The 25,264-nt window shown below is 42.5% G+C and overlaps 1 protein-coding gene across 1 annotated transcript; it reads left to right on the top strand.

Annotated features, from left to right (window-relative positions):
- The first annotated feature begins 215 nt into the window (after nucleotides 1-215).
- Nucleotides 216-1,196, top strand: LOC109915539 (leukotriene B4 receptor 1-like). Its single transcript, XM_020515189.2, has one exon. It carries the CDS (start codon nucleotides 216-218, stop codon nucleotides 1,194-1,196), a length of 981 nt encoding a protein of 326 aa, XP_020370778.2.
- Nucleotides 1,197-25,264: the final 24,068 nt, after the last annotated feature.

The raw sequence follows: 25,264 nt of genomic DNA, 5'->3' as shown, positions 1-25,264 counted from the left end.
TGGCAACACTGAGAGCCATCAGGTTTTATTTATAACTGCGAATGAGATTCGAAACTGTGGTCAATGAACAATCAATTGCGTTGGGTTTCACATTTTTTTGACACATTTCTCATTCCGGGTACAATTCACAGCTTTTTAAGATAGTTTGAGACACATTTGAGTCCAGCTCGCAGCAAGTTATAAACGTGACTGCTCAGGTTCTTCCCTAAATGGAGATGTCCAACTCCACATCACCTTCTGTGGCTTTGCATCAAGTCGTGATCTGTGTTGTCTTTACACTCATATTTCTCATTGGCATGTTTGGGAATGTGTTAGTGATCTGGATTATTCTTTGCAACATGAAACAGCGGTTCCCGACCGTCATTTTGCTACTGAACCTGGCCGTTGCAGATTTCTCAGTCCTCATCACTTTGCCGTTTTGGATTTATTCTTTCGCGGATAGTTGGGTTTTTGGAGCATCGTTCTGCACCGCTCTGTTGTATCTGGTCCACAGCACCATGTTCGCCAGTGTATTCTTCATTATGGTGATAAGCGTCGAGCGCCTAGTGGCTGTACTGTACCCATTTACTGCTCAGAATTGTTGGAGACGTGGTACAATAAGGAAAGGGATCACTGTGATCTGGTCTACATCGTTTCTCTTGGCCGTTCCTGTTCTTACAGAATACAGGGCAGCGCCAGCTGAAACTCCCTACTGTTCACAGCTGCAAGGCAGTTATCAGCAACAGAAAGGCCTCCTTCTGTTTGAGACTTTGGTGGGTTTTGCCATTCCGTTTCTCACATTGTCTGTCTGCAATGCGCTGGTTGCAAAAAGAATTGACAGAATGACTTTTGAAGGCAGAAGAAAATCAGTCAAAGTGACCATAAGGGTCACAATAGCTTTTGCAGTTTGCTGGCTGCCCTATCACATCAGAAACCTGTTAATGATCTCTTCAACATTGTCAAAGAGGTCGAGCCCAGAAACCTCCAAGATGTTGCTGCATATCAGTGAAAAGCTGGAGAATGTGGTTGGAGCTCTGGGGGTCACTAATAGCTGCATCAACCCAATTCTGTACGCGTTTGCTGCTCGTAGAATCCAGAAAAACTTTAAAACCTCTGGGATTGCTAAACTGTTTCAACAACTGAATAAGTCTTCCGCAGATAAGTACGCCAAGGGATCAAATAGTCCCAGAACCAATTCACAACAATCCAGCTGTTAGGTATTATTTGTTTATTCTGCACATGCAAATTCGTGCAACATTGTATGTAAACCATAAAGGTAAACTTTGCTGATGCTTTTTTTTCTGATGCAATGCTTAGATTAACAGAAACTGTACGATAATCCACAGCAGGCCTTATTCTGAATCGATTAAAGCTTCAAACTAATAAAAGTTTGAAATACAGAGGCGAGATTTATTGACATTTTCTGTAGCTGTTTTGCACCCATCTTGCTTTAATTATCACTCACCTTAGATTCTACAACTGAAAGTTTGAAAAGATTTGGAAACGTCTAATGTAGAACAAAGCCAGTCTTTGCTTTTTGAATTATGATTCCAGTGTGAAATGCTATAGGATGATCAGTGAACAGCTATGAATGATAATTTATTAATTAAGATTTGATTAGCAACTCCATCCTCAAATTGTACATTGAAAAGGAGCCACCCAAGTTGTTATACTTGTTACACAGAAGAAGTAGCTGGTGAATACTTTTATGAAAATTAAAAATGCTAAGTCGCTGACTCAATTTACTGAGATGCAGTCAAGCTACCCCTCGGTCATTTTTCTGGGCCTTCAGTAAATTCAGTTTGATGTTAGTGTATTCATCCCTACCCTTACAGTGTGATCTGTCTAGGAGCAGTGCCCTCTATCTCAATAACTTCTGATAAGTGTCAGTCTCCTTTCTCCAATCCACACTAAAATTTCATCTTTGTGACCATTGCCACATAATATTTTACAAAATCAATCATTTGATCCCCCGTTTAATGTCTCAATGGATTTTAACTATTATCTATTTGGAACTTCAAATGCTATTTGTAAAAAATTTGTTATTATGAAACAAGCAAAAAATAGAAATTAAAATCGAAAGAACTGCGGATGCTGTAAGTCAGGAACAAAAACAGACGTTGCTGGAAAAGCTCAGCAGGTCTGACAGCATCTGAGAAGAGGAAACAGTTAATGTTTTGATCCAGTCACTGGACTCAAAATAACACAGCGTGGAGCTGGAGGAACACAGCAAGCCAGGCAGCATCAGAGGAGCAGGAAAGTTGACGTTTTGGGTCGGGACCCTTCTTCAGAACAGTTCTGAGGAAGGATCACCGGACCTGAAACATTAACTCTGATTTTTTTCTTCCCAGATGCTGCCAGACCTGCTCAGCTTTTCCAGCAACTTCTGTTTTTGTTCAAAAAATAGAAACAAAGAACTGTGGATGCTGGAGATCTGAAACAAGCAAAAAATAGAAATTGCTGGAGAAACTCAGCAGGTCTGGCAGCATTTGGGAAGAGAAAACAGTTACTGTTTTGATCCAGTCACTGGAACTCAAAATGTTGACTCTGCTTTCTCTCCATAGGTGCAGCGAGACCTGCTAAGTTTCTCCAGCAATTCCTGTTTTTTGCTTGTTTCAGATCTCCAGCATCCACAGTTCTTTGTTTTGTTTTAGTTGTAATTATTGGTATACATTTTGTTAAAGTTGAATAAGCATTTTACATTTCCACAATAACAAAGGTGGCTATATATTTTTGTTACCGGTGGAAGTATTTACTTAAAATTTCCTGGTCTTCTTATTGCTAATATTTTCAGAATAAAATTTATTCCATTGTTTGAACACTGACTGAAATGACTCTACAGGAATTAAAAGGTGGAAGTACTTCTGAACACAAACAGCATCTTGGATGATTGGAATCTTTAAAAGCTTGCTGATTGAATCATTGTTCATATATTGATCCGATTCATTTTAGCTTATACGTGCTCATGTTCACTGACAAGATCTGCCGAAAATCCAGTGAATCTGAAGACATTTCTCAGTCAAAGATAGAAAACAGTGTAAATGCACAATGTTGAAGCTAAATATTTCCATTCTGCTGGTAAACGCTGTCATTGCTGAAGAACCCTGCCACACGCACCTCACGAGTACAAAACCTCTCCTTTTTGTAGTGGTAATCTAGATTAATTTTCAGGATCCATATGACAGTATCATGTTGGGTAGTTTTCATAATTTGTGAAGAGTTTGAAGATAAGCGACTTTTTTCACTGGAACTCAGGAGGCTGAGAAGTGACAATATAGAGGTTTATAAAATAATGAGGGATATAGGTAACATGATTGGCAGGTGTCTTTTCCCTAGGGTGGGGGATTACAAGACTAGGGGGCATATTTTTAAGGTGACAGGAGAAAGTTTTAAAAAAGACGTGAGGGGCAATTTTTTTGTACAGAGTGTGGTTTGTGTTTGGAATGAACCTCCTGAGAAAGTGGTGGATGTGGGTACAGTTAAACGTTTAAAATACATTTAGACAGTGGAGGAGGCGATGGCCTAGTGGTATTATTGCTGGACTGTTAATTCAGAGATCCAGATAACATTCTGGGGACCTGGGTTCGAATCCCACCACGGCAGATGGTGGAATTTGAATTCAATAAGTATCTGGAATTAATCAAGTAATGATGACGGTGAATCATTGCCCATCTGGTTCACTAATGCCCTTGAGGGAAGGAAACTGCCATCCTTACCTGGTCTGGCCTACATGTGACTTTAGACCCATCACAATGTGGTTGACTCTTAACAGCCCTCTGGGCAATTAGGGATGAGCAGTAAATGCTGTCTAGCCAGCAATGCCCTCATCCCGTGAATGAATAAACAAAAGTATGTCAATAAGAAATCTTTGTAGCAATATGCGCAGGCAAGTTGAGACTAGTTTGGGATAACAGTAGACATGGATTGGTAGGACTGAAGTGCAGTTTCCATGCTGTATGACTCCATAGGATCAGTTTACTGTAAATGCAAACTACAATGAAAGAGGATCTACAGCAAGTGCACTGAGCTCCCTGAGAGCAACAATTTTAACTGGCAGAGATAGTAGGAACTGTCGATGCTGGAGAATCTGATATAACAAGGTGTAGAGCTGGATGAACACAGCAGGCCAAGCAGCATCAGAGGAGCAGGAAAGCTGATGTTTCAGGTCTAGACCCTTCTTGAATTGCCCCTCATTTTTCTGAAGAAGGGTCTAGGCCCGAAACGTCAGCTTTCCTGCTCCTCTGACGTTGCTTGGCCTGCTGTGTTCATCCAGCTCCACACCTAATTTTAAATGGCACATGTGACAGACCTTTCAGAGAACCTAGTAATGGGACAGTGGGTCCGATAACTTCCTGTGCTGTAACTGTCCTGGTTCCAAATATCCCTAAAAATCTAAGTATGGTATATGAGTCAAAATGCTGCAGTGGGCAAGAATATGATTGGCTTCTACAAAGGTGGTGATTTGGTTCAGTTTGGTAGTAACTTTGATCAGATTCTGGACAATAGAAATGGAATGGACATTATAAGCTGTGTCTCCATTGGGATGGGGTAGAGGGGGAGTGAGAGCGTGTGTGTGTGTGTGTGTGTGTTTGTGTGTGTGTTTGTTTGTGTGTGTGTGTGTGTAGGGCATGGCACAATTGTTAAAATATACTAGTACAGTTGTTGCTCACTGAGGTTGCAGGGGGGCCTTGTGGTTCGATAATCCCCCTGCCTCTGCATCAAAATCTCTGGCTCAAATGCCACTCCAAGGGCAAAAGTCTATGATCTGCCCTGTCGGCAGGTTTGCAGGTGAGAGGAGGATTCCTGTTCAATTCTGTAGGTGCCCTTCCCACCGGCTAGCCACCTGCTCCCAACCTGATGCCAATTTTATGGAGGGACACAATTCAACTTCACCTCGCACTGAGGTCTACATCTCAAGCATTAAATATTCAAGGACAAAGGGCCGTTGATGTAAACATAAAACCTAAAGCAAAAAAGCTGATAGCATCCAAATTCTAGTTATTCGCTTGACTGTTGAATCAGTAAGCAAAAGTTGAATCAGAAACTGACAAAGTAGACGTAGCAAGGATGTAAAAGGATAAGGAAATCAACATGCAAAAGGGGATTTAGAAATTCAAAAGTAAAAAGTGGAGAGAGAAGTGGAAAGGGGGAAAGAAATTTGAACTTTGCATTGGAGAAGGGGAAACTAAAATTGAATAATAGAGGTGCCGCCAGAATTTCTGATTTTGATTTGGATTCAGAACAGAGCTTTGATTTTCTGAAATGGTTATGATTAGTACCAAAATTTAAGGAAGAAGAGTTCAAATCCTACTTCCTTTCATCTGAGAAAATAGATACAAGAATAAAATGGCCATAGAGTGTTGGACTCTACACTTGAAGGCTTGGAAGAGCACATGAAGGTCATTCCATCTGTCAGAAGAAATTTCTTTGATTATGAATAGATGAGAACCAGCATTCAAATGCTTAAGCATTAACACCAAAGATCCAATTCCAGAAAACAGCCTACACAGATCGACATTAAATTTGAAAGATTGAAATTCGTGGCCATTGATTGTTGGATACAATGTTTAAAATTCTGACAAAAACTTACGAGAAGCATCTTTATTGCAGAAATTTAAAAGCAGCATCTCGGTTAATATAAGGCCCCATTTGGCGAACAAAGAGTAATAACGATGTGAGATATTGCCATCATGGCAGACAATTATAAGATGGCCCAGGGATCCTATAGTACAGGAGAAACATTCCCTAATATTCTCTGGAATTCTTGGGATAACAGAAAGTGGGAGATGTAGGGGAAAATGGGTAGTAGCAGGTACAAGGGAACACCATCATCTGCAACTTCCCCTCCAAGTCACATACCATCCTGACTTTGAAATATATTACCATTCCTTTCATGTTGCTGGGTCAAAGTTCTGGAATTTCCTCTTAAGGGCATTGGGATCAACCCACAGCACATGGACTGCAGCGGTTCATGAAGGCAGCTCACCATCACCTTCTCAAGGGCAACTAGGGACGGGCAATAAACGCTGGCCAGCCAGCGATGGCCTTGTCTCACAAGTGTATAAAAAAAAGTAGTGAAATATTTTCCACTTTAACTTACTAGAAAGACTGTTTCATGTCTAATCCTTTAATGCACAGCACCCAAAGCAGGTTTAAAGCATTCCTCCTAAAAATATATCTTGTTGCAAACAACTAAGTGGTGAGGAACAAAAGGGAAAAATTATCCCACCACCTTTCCCTAGCTATGGCAAACTAAACTGTTTTCTTTGTTTTTGTTAAAACTGTGTTATAGCGTTTTTGCTGGAGGAGTTGTTCAGGGTCGCGTCCTTCACCCAAGCATCTTTAACAGCTTCATCTATGTCTATCCCTTCAACATAAGATCAAAATGAGGGGATATTCACTGATGATTGTATGTTGTCCAGTACTATTGCTAATTCCACAGATAATAAAACACTCCTTGCCAGCATGAAGCAGGATGTGGTCACTATTCTTTTATTTTTGGAGTGAGTAAGTGAGGTAATATATTTGGGCGGTTGCTTTACCCGAAACACTACCTAGGTAGTGTCTCCCACCCATCCTCCTTCTCTAACCAAAAAAAAAGGTTCTGAGCGCTGATTTGGTAAGGCTACTAGTTTTTTTTTATAATAGTCTGTTTGGGAATTCAGAACAGTCGGAATGGATGTTAGGGCAGTCGCATGCTCCTCCTGTAGAATGTGGGAGGTAAGGGTCACCACTAGTGTCCCCACTGACTTCATCTGCGGGAAGTGCACCCAACTCCAGCTCCTCGGAAACCGCGTTAGGGAGCTGGAGCTGGAGCTGGATGAACTTTGGATCATTCGGGAGGCTGAGGGGGTAATTGAGAAGAGTTACAGGGAGGTAGTCACACCTCAGGTAGAGGAAAAAAGTAGATGGGTTACAGTCAGGGGATGGAAAGGCAACAGGCAGACAGTGCAGGGATCCCCTGTGGCCGTTCCCCTCAAAAACAAGTATACCGTTTTGGTTACTGTTGCGGGGGGGGGACTTACCAGGGGTAAGCCATGGGGTACAGGTCTCTGGCACAGAGTCTGTCCCTGTTGCTCAGAAGGGAAGGGGGGAGATGAGGAGAGCATTAGTCATTGAGGACTCCATAGTTAGGGGGACAGATAGGAGATTCTGTGGGAACGAGAGAGACCCGCGGTTGGTGTGTTGCCTCCCAGGTGCCAGGGTCCGTGATGTCTCGGATCGTGTTTTTGGGATCCTTAAGGGGGAGGGGGAGCAGCCCCAAGTCGTGGTCCACATAGGCACCAACGACATAGGTAGGAAAAGGGATGGGGATGTAAGGCAGAAATTCAAGGAGCTAGGGTGGAAGCTTAGAGCTAGAACAAACAGAGTTGTTATCTCTGGTTTGTTACCCGTGCCACGTGCTAGCGAGGCGAGGAATAGGGAGACAGAGCAGTTGAACACGTGGTTACAGGAATGGTGCAGGAGGGAGGGATTCAGATACCTGGATAATTGGGGCTCATTCTGGGGTAGGTGGGACCTCTACAAACGGGATGGTCTACACCTGAACCAGAGGGGTACCAATATCCTGGGGGGGAAATTTGCTAATGCTCTTCGGGAGGGTTTAAACTAATTCAGCAGGGGGATGGGAACCTGAATTGTAGCTCCAGTGTACAGGAGGTTGAGAGTAGTGAGGTCACGAATAAGGTTTCAAGGTCGCAGGAGTGTACCGGCAGGCAGGAAGGTGGTTTGAAGTGTGTCTACTTCAATGCCAGGAGCATCCGGAATAAGGTGGGTGAACTTGCAGCATGGGTTGGTACCTGGGACTTCGATGTTGTGGCCATTTCGGAGACATGGATAGAGCAGGGACAGGAATGGTTGTTGCAGGTTCCGGGGTTTAGATGTTTCAGTAAGATCAGGGAAGGTGATAAAAGAGGGGGAGGTGTGGCATTGTTAGTCAAGGACAGTATTACGGTGGCAGAAAGGACGTTTGATGAGGACTCGTCTACTGAGGTAGTATGGGCTGAGGTTAGAACCAGGAAAGGAGAGGTCACCCTGTTGGGAGTTTTCTATAGGCCTCCCAAAAGTTCCAGAGATGGAGAGGAAAAGATTGCAAACATGATTCTGGATAGGAGTGAAAGTAACAGGGTAGTTGTTATGGGGGACTTTAACTTTCCAAATATTGACTGGAAACGCTATAGTTCCAGTACTTTAGATGGGTCAGGTTTTGTCCAATGTGTGCAGGAGGGTTTCCTGACACAGTATGTAGATAGGCCAACAAGAGGCGAGGCCACATTGGATTTGGTACTGGGTAATGAATCAGGCCAGGTGTTAGATTTGGAGGTAGGTGAGCACTTTGGTGATAGTGACCACAATTTGGTTACGTTTAATTTAGCGATGGAAAGGGATAGGTATATATTGCAGGGCAAAAGTTATAGCTGGGGGAAAGGCAATTATGAGGCGATCAGGCAAGATTTAGGATGCATAGGATGGAGAAGGAGACTGCACGGGCTGGACACTATTGAAATGTGGAGGTTGTTCAAGGAACAGCTACTGCGTGTCCTTGAGAAGTATGTACCTGTCAGGCAGGGAGGAAGTGGTCAAGTGAGGGAACCGTGGTTTACTAAAGAAGTTGAATCTCTTGTCAAGAGGAAGAAGGAGACTTATATAGAGACAAAGCATGAAGGCTCAGTTAGGGCGCTTGAGAGTTACAAGTTAGCCAGGAAGGACCTAAAGAGAGAGCTAAGAAGAACCAGGAGGGGACATGAGAAGTCTGTAGCAGGTAGGATCAAGGAAAACCCTAAAGCTTTCTATAGGTATGTCAGGAATAAAAGAATGACTAGAGTAAGATTAGGGCCGGTCAAGGACAGTAGTGGGAAGTTGTGCGTGGAGTCCAAAGAGATAGGAGAGGCGCTAAATGAATATTTTTCGTCAGTATTCACACAGGAAAAAGACAATGTTGTCGAGGAGAATACTGAGATACAGGCTATTAAACTAGACGGGATTGAGGTTCATAAGGAGGAGGTGTTAGCAATTCTGGAAGGTGTGAAAATAGATAAGTCCCCTGGGCTGGATAGGATTTATCCTAGAATTCTCTGGGAAGTTGGAGAGGAGATTGCAGAGCCTTTGGCTTTGATCTTTATGTCGTCATTGTCTTCAGGAATAGTGCCAGAAGACTGGAGACCAGCAAATGTTGTCCCCTTGTTCAAGAAGGGGAGTAGAGACAACCCTGGTAATTATAGACCAGTGAGCCTTACTTCGGTTGTGGGTAAAGTGTTGGAAAGGATTATAAGAGATAGGATTTATAATCATCTAGAAAGGAATAATTTGATTAGGGATAGTCAACACGGTTTTGTGAAGGGTAGGTCGTGCCTCACAAACCTTATTGAGTTCTTTGAGAAGGTGACCAAACAGGTGGATGAGGGTAAAGCGGTTGATGTGGTGTATATGGATTTCAGTAAAGCGTTTGATAAGGTTCCCCATGGTAGGCTATTGCAGAAAATACGGAGGCATGGGATTGAGGGTGATTTAGCGGTTTGGATCAGAAATTGGCTAGCTGTAAGAAGACAGAGGGTGGTGGTTGATGGGAAATGTTCATCCTGGAGTTCAGTTACTAGTGGTGTACCTCCAGGATCTGTTTTGGGGCCACTGCTGTTTGTCATTTTTATAAATGACCTGGATGAGGGCGTAGAAGGATGGTTTAGTAAATTTGCAGATGACACCAAAGTCGGTGGAGTTGTGGATAGTGCGGAAGGATGTTGCAGGCTACAGAGGGACACAGATAAGCTGCAGAGCTGGGCTGAGAGGTGGCAAATGGAGTTTAATGCAGAAAAGTGTGAGGTGATTCACTTTGGAAGGAGTAACAGGAATACAGAGTACTGGGCTAATGGTAAGATTCTTGGTAGTGTGGATGAGCAGAGAGATCTCGGTGTCCATGTGCATACGGTATATTAGGTTTTATTGGTAGAGGGATTGAGTTTCGGAGCCATGACGTCATGTTGCAGCTGTACAAAACTCTGGTGCGGCCGCACTTGGAGTATTGCGTACAGTTCTGGTCACCGCATTGTAGGAAGGATGTGGAAGCATTCGAAAGGGTGCAGAGGAGATTTACCAGGATGTTGCCTGGTATGGAGGGAAGGTCTTATGAGGAAAGGCTGAGGGACTTGAGGCTGTTTTCGTTAGAAAGAAGAAGGTTAAGAGGTGACTTAATAGAGACATACAAGATGATCAGAGGATTAGATAGGGTGGACAGTGGGAGCCTTTTTCCTCGGATGGTGATGGCTAGCACGAGAGGACATAGCTTTAAATTGAGGGGTGATAGATATAGGACAGATGTCAGAGGTAGGTTCTTTACTCAGAGAGTAGTAAGGGCGTGGAATGCCCTGCCTGCAAAAGTAGTAGACTCGCCAACTTTAAGGGCATTTAAATGATCATTGGATAAACATATGGATGATAATGGAATAGTTTAGATTAGATGGGCTTCAGATTGGTTTCACAGGTCGGCGCAACATCGAGGGCCGAAGGGCCTGTACTGTGCTGTAATGTTCTATGTTCTATGTTCTATTCAAGTTTAGACTGCCATATGTCAAACAGTGAGAATGCCACGTACGTGCCAGGTAATGACTTTCTCTGATAAGAGAGAATCTAACCACATCCCCTTCACACTCAATGGGATTATTCTTGCTAAATATCCCACCATCAACATCCTGGTGAACATCATTGACCACAGATGCATAGATGTTTACAACACTGTGGGAGGCCATTTGACCTATTGTGTCCGTGCCAATCAACAATGATCTAGCTACACTAATCCCGGTTTACAGCTTTTGGCGCATGTGGCAACACAAGTGAATTTCTAAATACTGCTCAAATGATGTACGAGTTTCTGGCTTAACTGTCTGGTCAAGCAAATAAGAAAGAATCGCAAATGCTGAAGATCTGAACCAACAGAGATTGGTGGAGAAACTCAAAAGATCTGTGGAGTGAGCAGAGTTAATGCTTCGAGTCCAGTGACTCGTCTTTCAAACAGTGAGTTCCACTCTCTCGGTGAAAAAAAATTTTCGTCAAGTCTCCTTTTAGTCACTATCTCTTACTGTGCCCATTGGTTATTGGTCCCTCCAATAATGGAGACTGTGTTCTCCTATCCACCCTATTTATGCCCCACATGGAAACATAGAAGATAAGAGCAAGAAGAAGCCATTTGACCCCTTGAGCCTACTCTGCTATTCATCGAACTCCACACCCTAATCCCGCCCTCTCTCCATACTCCTCGATTCCTTTAGCCACAAGAACTACATTTGCCTCCTTCTTGAAAACACAATGTTTTGGCCTCAAAACCTTTGTGTCAGTGATGTCCACAGGATTGGTGGTCTCTGGGTGAAGAAAATTCTCCTCATCTTAGGCTAAATAGTTTACCCCTTATCGTTAACCTATGACCCCTGGTTCTGGACTCCCCCACCAGCAGGAACACCCTTCATGTATCTAACCTGTCTAGTTCTGTTAGAATTTTATAGGCTTCTATTGAGAACACCCCCACCCACCAATTCTTCTAAACTCCAGTCAATACAATCCTGACTGATTCAATCTCTCCTCAGTCAGCCCGGACATCCTAGGACTCAGTTTGGTAAACCTTTGCTGCATTCCCTCTATAGCAAGAACAACCTACTCGGACGAGGAGACCAAAACTGCACACGATATTCCAGGTGTAGCCTCATGTGGTCGAAGCAAGACATCCTTGTTCCTGTACTCAAATCCTCTCACTATGAAAGCTAACATACAGTTTGCAACCTTTACTGCCATCTGCACCTGCACACTTACTTTCAGTGACTGGTTCTAGAGGACACCCAGGTCTTATTGAACATTCCCCTCTCTCAATTAACAGCCATTCAAATAATAATCTGTCTTCCTATTTTTGCTTTCAAAGTGGATAACCTCACATTAATCCATGTTATACTGCATTTGCCTTACATTTTCCAGTTTATTCAGCCTGTACAAATTCCTTCCCAAATATCTAAGTATGAAATAGTCCTGGAAGTTCAGTTCCCATCCCTGCAGCCATGTCTCCACAATCTCAACTATATTGCATCCATTTTCATCTATTTGTGCAATTAATTCATTTTGTTTCAAACGTTGTGTTTGTTCAGGCATGAAGCCTTAAGGCATGCCTTTTTAATGTTCCTTGTCTCTTTCCCACTATCTTTTCCTCTGTCCTTGTTTTATTCTGGCCTTTGATTCCTCTGCCTATCACTTCTCTTACTCCCCTTTCTGTCTTTTGTTCTTGTCCATGATTCCCCTTGCTCTGACTCCTTGTGTAGGCTCCCATCTCCCTGACAATTTAGTTTAAACCCTCCAGACCACTCTAGCAAATGCACCCCCTAGAACATGAGTCCCTGCCCTGCCCAAATGTAACCTGGTCTAGTCTGTACTGGTTCCACCTCCCCCAGACCCAGGTTCTAATCCCCAGGAATCTGAAACTCTCCCCCTCACACCATCGCTTTAGCCACGTGTTCATCTGATATATCCTGCTATGACCACGCTGCTTAGCATGAGGCATTGGTAGTAATCACAAGATCACTATTTTTGAGGGTCTACTTTTCATTTTGCCTCCCAACTCCCTACTTACTGCTTTTAGAATCTCATCCCTGTAGTGATTGTAATGAAGTCATCCAGGTTGACCTCATAGAATATGAATTCCCTGATTGGGGCTGTTAACCTGGTCCAGTCAGGAGGCTCTGGCTGACAGATATAAAAAGGAGTGTCAGAGGTTCTGTTCACTCTGAGAGCTGGCTTTGAGAGAGCTGGGTCAGTGTCAAAGACTTTCCACCGACCTCTGTGGAGTTATTTCAATCCCATTTTTTATAAATACATTGTTGGTATCAATGTGTACCACGATCACTTTCCCCCTTCAGAATGTCCTGTAGCTGCTCTGAGACATCATTGAGCCTAGCACCAGGAAGGTAACATATTGTGCTGGAGCCTTGTTTGCAGCCACAGAAACACCATCCATTCCCCTTACAATTAAATGTTCTATGACTATTGTGTTTCCACTCTTTGTGCTGCTCCTGTGCCATGTGTTGTTTTCCCCGAGAGGCCATTGCCCCCGAGCAGTATCCAAAGCGTTATGTCTGTTTTGCAGAAGAATGGCCCGGGTGGGGGTGGTAGGGCGTGGTCCCGCACTACTTGGCTAGTGCTCTTTCTCTACCTGGTGGTCACCCATTCCTTTGCTGCCTGTGGATCCTTAGTGTGCAGAGTGACTACAATGTGTAGGTGCTATTCATGATACTCTCCATCTCGCAGATGCTCCGCAGGGTTCCCCAGCTGTTGTTCCAGCTCCACAATTTGGCGTTTCCAGGAACTGCAGCTGGAGACATTTCCCGCACACATGCTGGTGCCGGGCACCGGAAATGTGCCTGACTTTCCAGAGAGAGCAGGAGGAGCACACCACGGCCTTGAGTTCTCCTTCCACAACTTATCGTTTTAAATTAAACTTTTAAATCATAATCTTACACACCTCTATCAGGTTACCTTTCAACCTCTGCTGCTCTAAGATAAATAACCCCTGCCTCTCCTCACAGCTTAGACCCTCCAGCCCAGGCAGCGTCCTGGTAAATCTCCTCTGCACCTTCTCTTGTGTAATCACATTCTTTATATAATGTGGTGACTAGAACATCACACTAGTTGTGGCCTAAACAAGTTTTAGACAGTCTCGTATTCAATGCCCAAGCTAATAAAGGCAAGTATGTCTTCTTAGCCATCTTATCTACCTGTCCTGCTACCTTCAGGGATCCATGGATGTGCACATCAAGCTCCCTCTGATCTTCAATACTTTCCAGTGTCCTACCATTTATACTGTAGTCCCTGGCCTTGTTAACCTGCCCCAAGTGCACTACCTTACATTTTTGCAGGTTGAATTCCATTTGTCACTGCGTTGCGAAGCTGACCAACTCTTTGATATCCTCCTACAGTTTATGGATATCGCTCTTCACTATTTACCATCCCATGAATTTTTGTGTCATCTGCAAACATATTAATTCATACCTCCTGCATTTAAGTCCAAATCATTAACGTATACCACAAACAGAAAAGGCCTGAGCACCAAGATCTGTAGAGTCTCACTGGAAACAGTCACACTGATATACCTCTACCGTCAACCATGGTTTCCTGCCTTTCAACCAATTTTGGATCCAAGGTGCCACTTTGCCTTGGATCTAATGGACTCTTGTTTTCTTGACTAGCTTGCCACGAGAGACTATACTGAAAGCCTTGCTAACGTCCATGCAGAGCACATCAAATGCATTATTATTGGCAATGCTCCCTGTTACCTCGTCAAGACATTTAAATAAATTAGGCAAATACAACCTTACCTTATCAAATCCATGTTGACTATTACTGATTGATCTGTGTCTGTCCAAATGCAGATACATTCTATCCATCAGAGTCTTTCTATTAGGTTCCTCAATACCAAAGTTAGATTGACTGGTCTGTAATTTCCTGGTCTATTCTTTCCACTCTTTTATAATCATGGGACAACATTAGCGGTCCTCCAGTCACTTGTGGTCAAACAGGATTTGTAAATTATTTCCAAGGCCTCTGATATCTCCTCTTTTGACACCCTCAACAGTCTGGGATAGATCTCATTCAGACCTGCAAACTCATCCGTGTTTAAAGCTGCTAAACCCACAGCTACCTCCTCTCTCTCTCTAACTATCTCTCTTTCTCTCTCTCTCTCTCGCCCTCTGTTAACTTATTCTAATATTTCACAGTCCTCCACCCTAGTGTCTATCTGCATCATCCTTTTCCATTGTGAGGATTGTCACAAAGTATTCATTGAGAACTGGGCCCATGTTTTCTGGGTTGGCACATGTGGTCCCTAATGGATCCTACTCTTTCTCTTGTTATTTTCTTGTTTTTTTAACATATTCTTTTGAAAAGCCTTTGGGTTTTTCTTTATTCTACACAACAATGCTTTCTCATGTACTCTTCTGGCTTTCCTAATTAAGATTCCAACACCCTCCCCCACACTTTTTCTGCTCCTCTCGGGAATCTGCCATATTGAGTCCTCTATATCTGCTGAAAATTTCCTTTCTTTAAAAATACTAACCTTCATGGCGCATGAAATGTAGGGTTGTCCAATGTTTTGTCATTATGGGAACATATTTTCCCTGTATGTTACTATTTCCTCCTTGAATCATAGTGCAGAAGGAGGCCCCTTAAGTCTGCACAGATCTCTCCCAAGAGCATCCCACCCTATCCCCATAACCCTGCATTTCCCACAGCCAATCAATCTAGCCTGCACATCTTTGGACTGTGAGAGGAAACTGGAGCACCTGGAGGAAACCCACACAGACATGGGGAGAATGTGTAAATCCACACAGATAGTTGGCCAAGGTTGGTATTGAACCCAGGTCCCTGGCAAGGGATGAGGCAGCAATGCTAACCATCGTGCCACTGTGGCACCCACTGCTGACACAGGATTATCTAGAAAGAGCTTCTCCCAACCCACTGGGGCCAAATCATAAAATTATCCTTTTCCCAGTTAGGAACTTGTATTTCTGGCCCATCCTTATCTTTTCCATAATTATTCCAATTCTATATATATTAATGATCTGGGACTTAACATGTAGGGGACAATTTCCATGTTTGCAGCTGACATTCAAATTGGAAGGATTGTAAACTGTGATGAGGTTGGTGTGCAACCCCAAAAGGGCATTGAGAAGTTGGCAGAATGGGTGGGTCGGTGCCGGATGAGGTTCAATGCAGAGAAGTGTTAGGTGGTACACTTTGATATTTTTTGGACAGTAATGGTGTGCAGGAATATGGGGAAAAGGCAGGAAATTAGTGCTAGATAATAGATCTGGAGTGGGTATGATCGGCTGAACTACTTCCTTCTGCTCTGTAATCATTCCATGATTCTAACTTAGTTATGGTCACTATGTCCAAAACTTACTGACGTGTTTTCCATTTCTGAAGAAGGGTCACCGGACCCAAAACGTTAACTCTGTTTTCTCTCCGCACATGCTGCCAGACCTGCTGAGTTTTTCCAGCAATTTCTATTTTTGTTACTGCCTTCAATTTGTGTGGGCACAATTCCAAACATTAAGTCTAAACCTGCACCTTCCCTTGTTGGGCTTTCTACATACTGACTAATAGGGTTTTTCTGGGTGCAATATTTTTTACCCTTCCAAATTTGCTCACTAAAACTAGCCCAGTTAATGTTTGGGTAGTTAAGAAACTCCTCCTATTATTGACTTGTGTTTTTCCACATCTCTGAAATTTGATTACATATTTGATTTTTATTTTTCTGTGTCTGTTTGGTGGCCTATGGTATAAACCCAACAGTGGGTTTGCCCCTTTTGTGTTTTTTTGCTTCTACCCATCCAGGCTGATTTGATAATTCTTCCAAGATATTGTCCCTCTTCACTGCTTTAATTGATTCCTTGATTAATATTGCATCCCCACTTCATCTTCTATCCTCCTCTATTTTGTCTGAATGCTGTATATTCAGGAATGTTGAGCTGCCAATCTGCCCATCTTTCAGACAAGACTCAGTCACAGCAATGATGGCATACTGTCACAAGCCTATCAGTTCCCTCAACTCATTTGTCTTACTCCTCAGGCTCCTTGCACTAAAACAAAGATTTTGTTTAGCTTTGCTAAATTCTAAATTATTTCTCGTCCAGACTGTTTCCTGTGCCTTTCATACTTTGTCACATTTTAACTTCTAATTCCATCTCAACTTCTCTCCTCTATGAACTACTTGTGAAGATCCTGCCCTCTACAAATCTACTTTAATGCCACCCAACAGCATTAGCATTAATGTGGATGTTGGACCTGTTACTGCTTCAGATGAAACCCATGCAATCAGTACAGGTCCCTGAGCTTTTGGGAGCACCACTCCATCTCCATTGCAGGGAAAACCTTCAGGTGTAAGGCACTCTGCCTGTTGTAGTATATGGCGCAGGTCTGGTTCATTCCCAGAACCTGCATCGCTGCAGTCACCCGAGCCATCTTCCATTTCGTCTGAAGGTCTAAGATGGACCAACTCTGCAGGGACACCATATACAAAACTCTAGATAATGGGGGCGAAGAACGTACCCAACATCTCCCTCATCCTGATGGCCATCTTTGTATGCAGCTGCATCAAGCTGTGTGTAGACCCATGGCATGCAAACACCAAGTGTCACTACATATTGAGATTCTACCTGTCCCTGGTGTCACGAAGGATGGGTCTGGCCTCGTTGCTGCAGAAAGCTCCAAGTATATAGACTGTTCTATATCATTTGTCCTTTGTGGAAAAATTTGCAAAGAAAAACGCCTCTGTTAGCAACAAATGCTTGAGCATGTAAAGTCATACAGTCATACAGCACGGAAACAAACCCTTTGGTCTAACTCCATCCGTGCCAACCAAACATCCCAATCTGACCTAATCCCACTTGTCAGCATCTCTAAACCCTTTAAACCCTTCCTATTCATATACCCATCCAGATACCTTTTGAATGTTGGAATTATACCTGCCTCCACCACCCACTCTGGCAGCTCGTTCCAGACACATACGACCCTCTGTGAAAAATTTACCCTTCAGGTCCTTTTTAAATCTTTCCCCTCTCACTTTAAACTTATGCCCTCTAGTGTTGGACTCCCTGACCCTAGAAAAATGACCTTGGCTATTCACCTTATCCATGCCCCTCATGATTTTATAAACCTCTATAAGGTCATTCATCAGTCTATGTCACTCCAGGAATAATGCCCCAGCCTATTCAGTTTCTCAATATAACTCAAACCCTCCAGTTCTGGCTACATCCTTGTAAAGCTTTTCTGAGCCCTGTCAAGTTTAACAACACTCTTCCTGTAGCAGGGCAAGCAGAATTGTACACTGTATTCTAAAAGTGGCTTCACCAAAGTCCTGGACAGCCACAACATGACCTCCTATACTCAATATTATGACCAATGAAGGCAAGCGTGCCAAATGCTTTCTTCACCACTCTGTCTACCTGTGACTCCACTTTCAAGGAACTATGCACCTACATCCCTAGGTCTCTTTGTTTGGCAACGTTCCCCAGGGCCCTACCATGAACTGTATAAGTCTTGCCCTGATTCGCATTTTAAAAGTGCAACACTTCACATTTATCGAAGTTAAACTCCATCTGCCACTCCATTGACCCATTTGATCAACATCCCATCGTACTTTGAGATAATCTTCACTGTCCACTACACCACTAATTTTGGTGTCACCTGCAAACTTACTAACCGTACCTTCTACATTCACATCCAAATGATTTATGTAAATGATGAAAAGCAGTCAAACCAAGGGAGACAGCCTTCAGGCAAGGGGTCTTGGCACAGTAAGTCAAGGGCATCACTTGATATCAGTCCGGGGTTTGGGGCATGGTCAGCCACTTAATTAGGACAGTCAGGGTCAATGGCTCCACAGTCCAGAGACTGAGCCATGGTCACTCAGTGACTCTGATAAAACCAGCTCAGGGAATGGCAGTACATTAGTAGTGGAGCAGCACAGAAAACAATCAGGGGTCTGGTCATTCATCAGCTGGGGTTGTCCATCCAAGTCAGTCTGGGAGTGGACCACGATCAATCCTGACAGTCAGCTCAATGAAAGTCAACAAAAGCCATCGGGGGCTACTGTTGTGGTAGGTGAGTGAGGGATGTCAATTGTGGCAATTGGAGGCTGCGTACTGGGATCTAGAGGGGACAACAAATGTGATGGTAACAGCTCAACATAAAAGGGGTGAGGGGGGAGATGGCATGCATTGGAGGTTATGAGTTGCTATGGGACTGAAAGAGGGCTCTAAGGTTGGATGAGGCTATGGACTGGTGACTGGTGTAGCTTGGTCCTTGAATGACATTACATTTATAACTATGTAATAGTATTTCCAATGAAGTATTAGCTGTGCCACCTATATGCCTAGAGAAACATATCTTTTTGGTTGCCCTCCCACGACATGCACAGTGAAAGGCAACTCCTGGCTGGCATCACAGATGGGTTGAAGAATGCCACTGAGCCAGGATGCCCTGGTAGTGATGAGTACTTCTGATTCCTGTGAGAAGTAAAATAGGATGGGAGGGGTACCACAGAGATGTGGTGCATAGTTAATAAGGCATATATCAGAGTCTAGTATGAGAAATCTTGTTAGGTTTCACAGGGAGAAACCATCCATGAAACTCGCTAAAAATGATACTTGCATGACCAAGTTTTGGTTTAATTTCAGCTCAATAGTACAATTTAACTGCAAATGGGATAATTCCATCTATAAATTTTAGAATTTCTGTGAATCGATATAATTGGGCTGAAAATGCTGTACTGATAAGCCATTTCACATATAGGTGGTAGCTGAAACAAATAACTTAGCTCCAGTAAACAGAAATCATTATTTATTTGCTAACCATAGTCAACCTAAAAACAACCTTACCACATCAGATTCCAGTGGTAAGGGGGGAACCACATCGCATGTTTCATGGAAATTGGTATTTCTCTAGTCCCTTCCTCTGCTTAGTCAAATGGTGAATGATCAGCTGCTGCCATCTCTGGTTGATTTATCTAGATACTAAACATACTGGAAACCAGAAAAAGTACTACCAGAAGATGAGCAATCATTCCGAGAGGGTTTGCTATTCTAAAACATAAGCTGACCCAATGAAAACTCATGTAATTACACAAAAACACAATGGAACACAGATCTACTGAACTTACGTTTCTACCTGTAGCTCCAAAGATCTGTGATGTTTGATAGATTCAAAGTGCTGTTGGGTAGGTGGAGGTGAAATTTAAGGTTGGTACCTATTAGCAGTGATGTTAAGAAATGTGTTGAGATTGGGGATCATGATATCATGCAGTATAATTACTCATAGTGGTGTACGCGTGAATAAAGTATATTACACTTGCTGGGAGATCACTTGGGCTAATGCAGGTCAATATGTTTGGAAAGTCTGTGACTTTTATGGCAGTTAGTCATAGAGTCACAGAGTCATAGAGATGTACAGCACGGAAAAAGACATTTCAGTCCAACGTGTCCATGCTTACCAGATGTACTAAATTAATCTAGTCCCATTTGCCAGCATTTGGCCCATATCCCTCTAAACCCCTCCTATTCATATACCCATCCAGATGCCTTTTAGATGTTGTAATTGCACCAGCCTCCACCACTTCCTCTGGCAGCTCATTCCATACACACACCACCCTCTGCACGAAAAAGTTACCCATTAGGTCCCTTCTAAATCTTTCCCCTCTCACCTTAAACCTATGCCATCTAGTTTTGGACTTCACCACCCCAGGGAAAAGGCCTTGACTATTTACCCTATGTATGCCCTTTATGAGTTTAGAAACCTCAGTAAGGTCATTCTTCAGCCTCTGATGCTCCAGGGAAAATAGCTCCAGCCTATTCAGCCTCTGCCTTTCACTCTAACCCACCAACACTGGCAATGTCCTTGTAAATATTTCCTGAACCTTTTCAAGTTTTTCAATATCCTTCCTATAGCAGGGAGACCAGAAATGCATGCAATATTCCTAACTAGTGGCCTAACTAATGTCCTGTACAGTCACAACATGACTTCCTAACTCCTATACTCAATGCACTGACCAATAAAGGTAAGCGTACCAAACACGTTCTTCACTATCCTATCTACCTGTGACTCCACTTTCAAGGAAATATGAACCTGCATTCCAAGGTCTCTTTGTTTATCAACACTCTCCAGGACCTTACCATGAAGTGTATAACTCCTGCCCTGATTTGCCTTTCCAAAATGCAGTATCTCACATTAATCTAAATTAAACTCCGTCTGCCACTCTTCAGCCCATTGTCCCACCTGATCAAGACTCTGTTGTACTCTATGCATGAAATAATTGCCTGCAGTCATTCTTGAAATGTGTTCTTCTGCTGTGAGATTAACATTTTTATTGGGACCTGCTGATACTGGGCCCCATTTTGACAGCAAACTCCTCCCTCACTGATCCACTTTGTGACCAACACTGCAGGAATTCTAACAGTTAGGAGTTTCAGGAATCAATGGTTAGGAGCCCAACACTGCTGCTGCACTTGAGGAATGGTCACCAGACCCAAAACTCTAACTCTGCTTTCTTTTCACACATGTTACCAGACCTCCTGAGCTTTTCCAGCAACTTCTGTTTTTGTTTCAGCTGTCGCATCGTTAGGTTTTCAGGCTTTCATAGCCAACTGTTTATCCAAGTCACACACCAACTTGACTTGGTATGGTATTGCTGTTCCTTCACTGTCACAGCATCAAAATCCTGGAATTCCCTGGCTAATACCACTTACCATGGACTGTCGTGGTTTAAGAAGGTGACTCACCACCATGTTCTGAAGGGCAATTAGGGATGGATATTAAATGGATATTAATACTAGTGATGCCCACATCCCACGAGTGAAAATGATCTCCAGCACTGTGAACATAAATTTATCGTGTATGGTAACCTTTATTGTGGTATTTTAACAAATCTCTTTAGAAAACCCAAATACACAACCTCTGTTGATTGTTATTTATTTGCCCTGCTTGCTACCGCCTCAAATAATATTCATACATTTGTCAAACACTATTTGTCCTTTATGAAAGCATGTTGAGTCTGTTTGATTGGGTTATAAGTATGTAGTTACTTGGTTGTACAGAACAGAAAGTGTTGCTGAAAACAGATGTTTTGCCTTCTGCTCATCAGGTTAGATGCAAGAACCAAATTTCAAATTGATCAAAAGGTTATTTTGCATTAGCATGGAGAATACACCAGCAAATAGTTACCCCAAAGCTGACCATCATCAACGAGCCTGTGCTTGCAAAATTCAAAACAAAGGCCTGGCTTTTCATTACTGAGGCCAAGAGGTTTAAAGTGCCTATAATTTCTGCTATTGATACTTTAAATGGTCTAGATGGTTGACACTTCTAGTATCCTGTGTTAAATGGATTTTTACTTAACAAAGTGGAAAGTGATGAATGAATGATCATTTAACTTTTTTTACATATCTTATTGTCACTGTATAATTCATCAGTTCATTACAGTATCAATGCACTGATCAGCTTGGAAATACCATAGCTTGACCTGGTCTGGACTGGGTCATATACACAACTTGCTTGTGGGTGGCTTATAGAACTATTGTGTGGGTGCGTGGGGACATTTTGAGCTCACCTTTCAAAAGGTTCTCTTAAGACTGTAGTTCACAAGACCTGTGAAGTACTCTAGACCAAAATTCTTCAAAAGGCATGACTTTTTATGTCTAAAATGGGCCTCATCATGTCACGATTACAGGGTCCGGGCTTACATCTTGAATTGACCGGCACCTTAAAGAAAACATTCCCAAACACTGTAAAGTTTGGGAAAATCAGAATCAGTATACCTGCCACCAAGTCAGCAAAAAATTCAGGTCCTAACTTCCAACATTAGGTGTGATTCTGCATTTGGATAGCACTTACTGATCAATCCGGATTGTGCTGAGAATTACATTTACAAGCAATTTAAGATTATCAGTATAGAATCATTTCTCTGGTGATTGCTGAATGGTTCCTATCTCACAAACTCAACCAACATGGTGGTGAATTTGTCTCCCGGTTTATAGCAATTTTAAGGAATTTAGCAGAATGTTGTGAATTCAGACACAACTTAAGTGATGTGATCTGTGACAAAGACTGGTGTGTGGTTTGAGATGTGAAGCAAGCTAGAAGAGATTACCAATGGAAAGGACTCTAGACTTAAATAAAGTACTGGAAAAAACAATCTCAAAGGAATTAGCCACCAAGGAGGCTTGACAGATAAGCTTGACCCTGAGGGTTCACAAAATGGCTGCTAAGAGAGTTCACAAAATGGCGGCTGCTTGACAAGCACCAACACAGGCTCAAAACTGCCTTTTGTGTGGAAAAACAAGTCACGCAGCAACAAACTACTGGTATAATGAACCAAGCAGAAACTGTGGAAATAAAGAGCACACTTAAATGGGTGTATTTGAGGAAGAAACATGAACAAAATACAGCAAAAAAACAGAAACTGAAGAGTAGCATAAAAGTCTGCATGGTACGAAAAGGGCATGAGAAAGGCCCAGTCTCTCAGTCTGAAGAGAAGCAGTTAGTAAGCATACTGTCCATTGCTGGTGATGCTAACTGATACTGGGTCACTCCCTTACTGAATGGCAAACTGGTAAGAGTGGAGGTAGACACCAGAGTGTAGGTAGGTAGACACCGGAGTGGAGGTTTCATTGCTATCGGAAAGTATGTATCAGACACAGCTGAGTCACATTTAGTTGCAACCTTCAAAAATTGTACTAAGAATGTACACAGGTGAAGAGGTGCCTTTTAAGGGGTTGTTTCAATGTGAACAGTCAGTTATACAGTTAGTCTGAAGATTTGACCTTACATGTTACTAAAGGAAATCATGGTAACAGAAAATCAAACTCAACTAGGCTGAAGTAAATCATTTATCGGATGCTGGGACTGGTCTATCACACGTTTAAAGAAACAACTCGTTTGTGATAATGATCCATAGTTTATATCACAAAAGATTAACAACCATCTAAAGCAGAACAGAATTCAATATATCCGATCAGCTCCTCATCACCCAGCTACAAATGGTTTGACAGAAGGGATGTTCAGACAATGAAACATTCCTTAAGGATAACTCAAAAACAAGAATCACTATCTAAGTGACTGAGCTGATTTTTATTAACCTTCCGGAACGCAACCCACTCAATGATTCAAAGTTCTCTGGCATTGCTCGTGGTAAAACATCAGTTGTGCATGGCATTTGATTTGCTGAAACCACCCACAACAAAAGGCACGGTTGACAAGAAACAACAGAATCAGGATTTCCAATGAGAGTACGAGGCCAAACACCACACTTTCTGATAAGGTCAAGAGGTGTTGGTGAGGAGTTACACCACTGGTGAGAACTGGGTACTAACCATCATTGTAGTATAGGCTGGACCAATTTCCTACACTGTGCAGTTGAGGGATAATGTAGTGTGGAGAAAACATGCAGATCAATTCTTGACAACCAAAACAAATGTGTCATTGATAGCATTAACTGAAGATCCACAAATAGGAACCTGAATATATTTGAGGACAGAATAGTAACTGGAGCATTTGAAGGAGACAATACCTTAGTGAAGAATGCCATGATATTGTGCGAACCTTTGAACATTTAACTGTCTCAGGAAAAGACAACAACAGATGATCTTCCCAGTACACCTAAACACCGGAGGTTAAAGCCAATGAGAAAAATAAGCAGACGCCAGAGGTATGTCCATAGTAACAAAGGAATCGACGTCCTCTGGAACATCTTATCAACTGCCTGCTGTATGTGATTGTAAATATTTTAAATGTGTTTATTGCAGGAATCTCTGATGTCAAGGGGGAGATGTGTATTTGTGTAACTTTAAGAGTCCGATCATGTTATGCTGCATCATTGGCTCTAAGTTCACTGCTTGCAGAGTGAACACCTCTAGAATAAAGCTCCTTTTGTTTAACACTACAGCCTCCTGGTCCTTCTTGGAACGTAGCAAAAGGATGGTGATCATTGGACAATTCAAGCTTTTAGGTCTGAGATTAGCAAATTTTTTTTAAATCAAGCGATAATATAGCCCTTGAAGGAGCAGATCATCCATGATCTAATTAACCAGACAAGGGGGACTGAATGGCTCACTCCTCATTATCCCTTTGATGTTTTTGTCACCAAAGGCCACCCACCCCAGCATCTTTGCCCTCACTATATCTTGTCTGAGATGCCTGGAAGATTGGACACCCTGAGCCTGTATTGATTGGAATTTGGAAGAATGAGAGATGATTTTACTGAAACATAAGGTCCTGATGGGACTTGACAGGGTGGATGCTAAAAAGATCTTTCCTCTTATAGGACAGACTAGAACAAAGGGGCACAATAAACAGTCTTCCATTTAAAACAGAAATAAGTAGATTTTGCTTCTCTCTCAGAAGGTAGTGGGCGTGCGAATTTCTCTTCCCTGGTGATCAAGGGAAACAGGGTCAATGAATATGTCTAAAATACAGGCAGATAGATATTTGATTAAAAAGGGAATCAAAGGCTATCCAGGATCATAGTAACAAATGTGGAGGTGAAGCCACAATCAGATTCACCATAATCTTATTGAACGGTGGAACAGGCTTGAGGGTGAAATGGCCTACTCTTGCACCTATTTTGAAGGTTTGATTTGTTAGGGGGAAGTTTGGGATGACATAAATTAAACTGTAAATCCAGATGAAGTTTCAACAGGGATTACAATGAGGTAGAGAGTTTTAGTTAACTTCATAATCAATAATCATATACATCATTTAAGATTCATTT

This window comes from Rhincodon typus, chromosome 15, assembly GCF_021869965.1.
Source record: "Rhincodon typus isolate 14 chromosome 15, sRhiTyp1.1, whole genome shotgun sequence".
Classification (NCBI taxonomy): domain Eukaryota; kingdom Metazoa; phylum Chordata; class Chondrichthyes; order Orectolobiformes; family Rhincodontidae; genus Rhincodon; species Rhincodon typus.
Note: the sequence above shows the minus strand (reverse complement) of the source record. Positions and strands in the feature narration are given on the sequence as shown.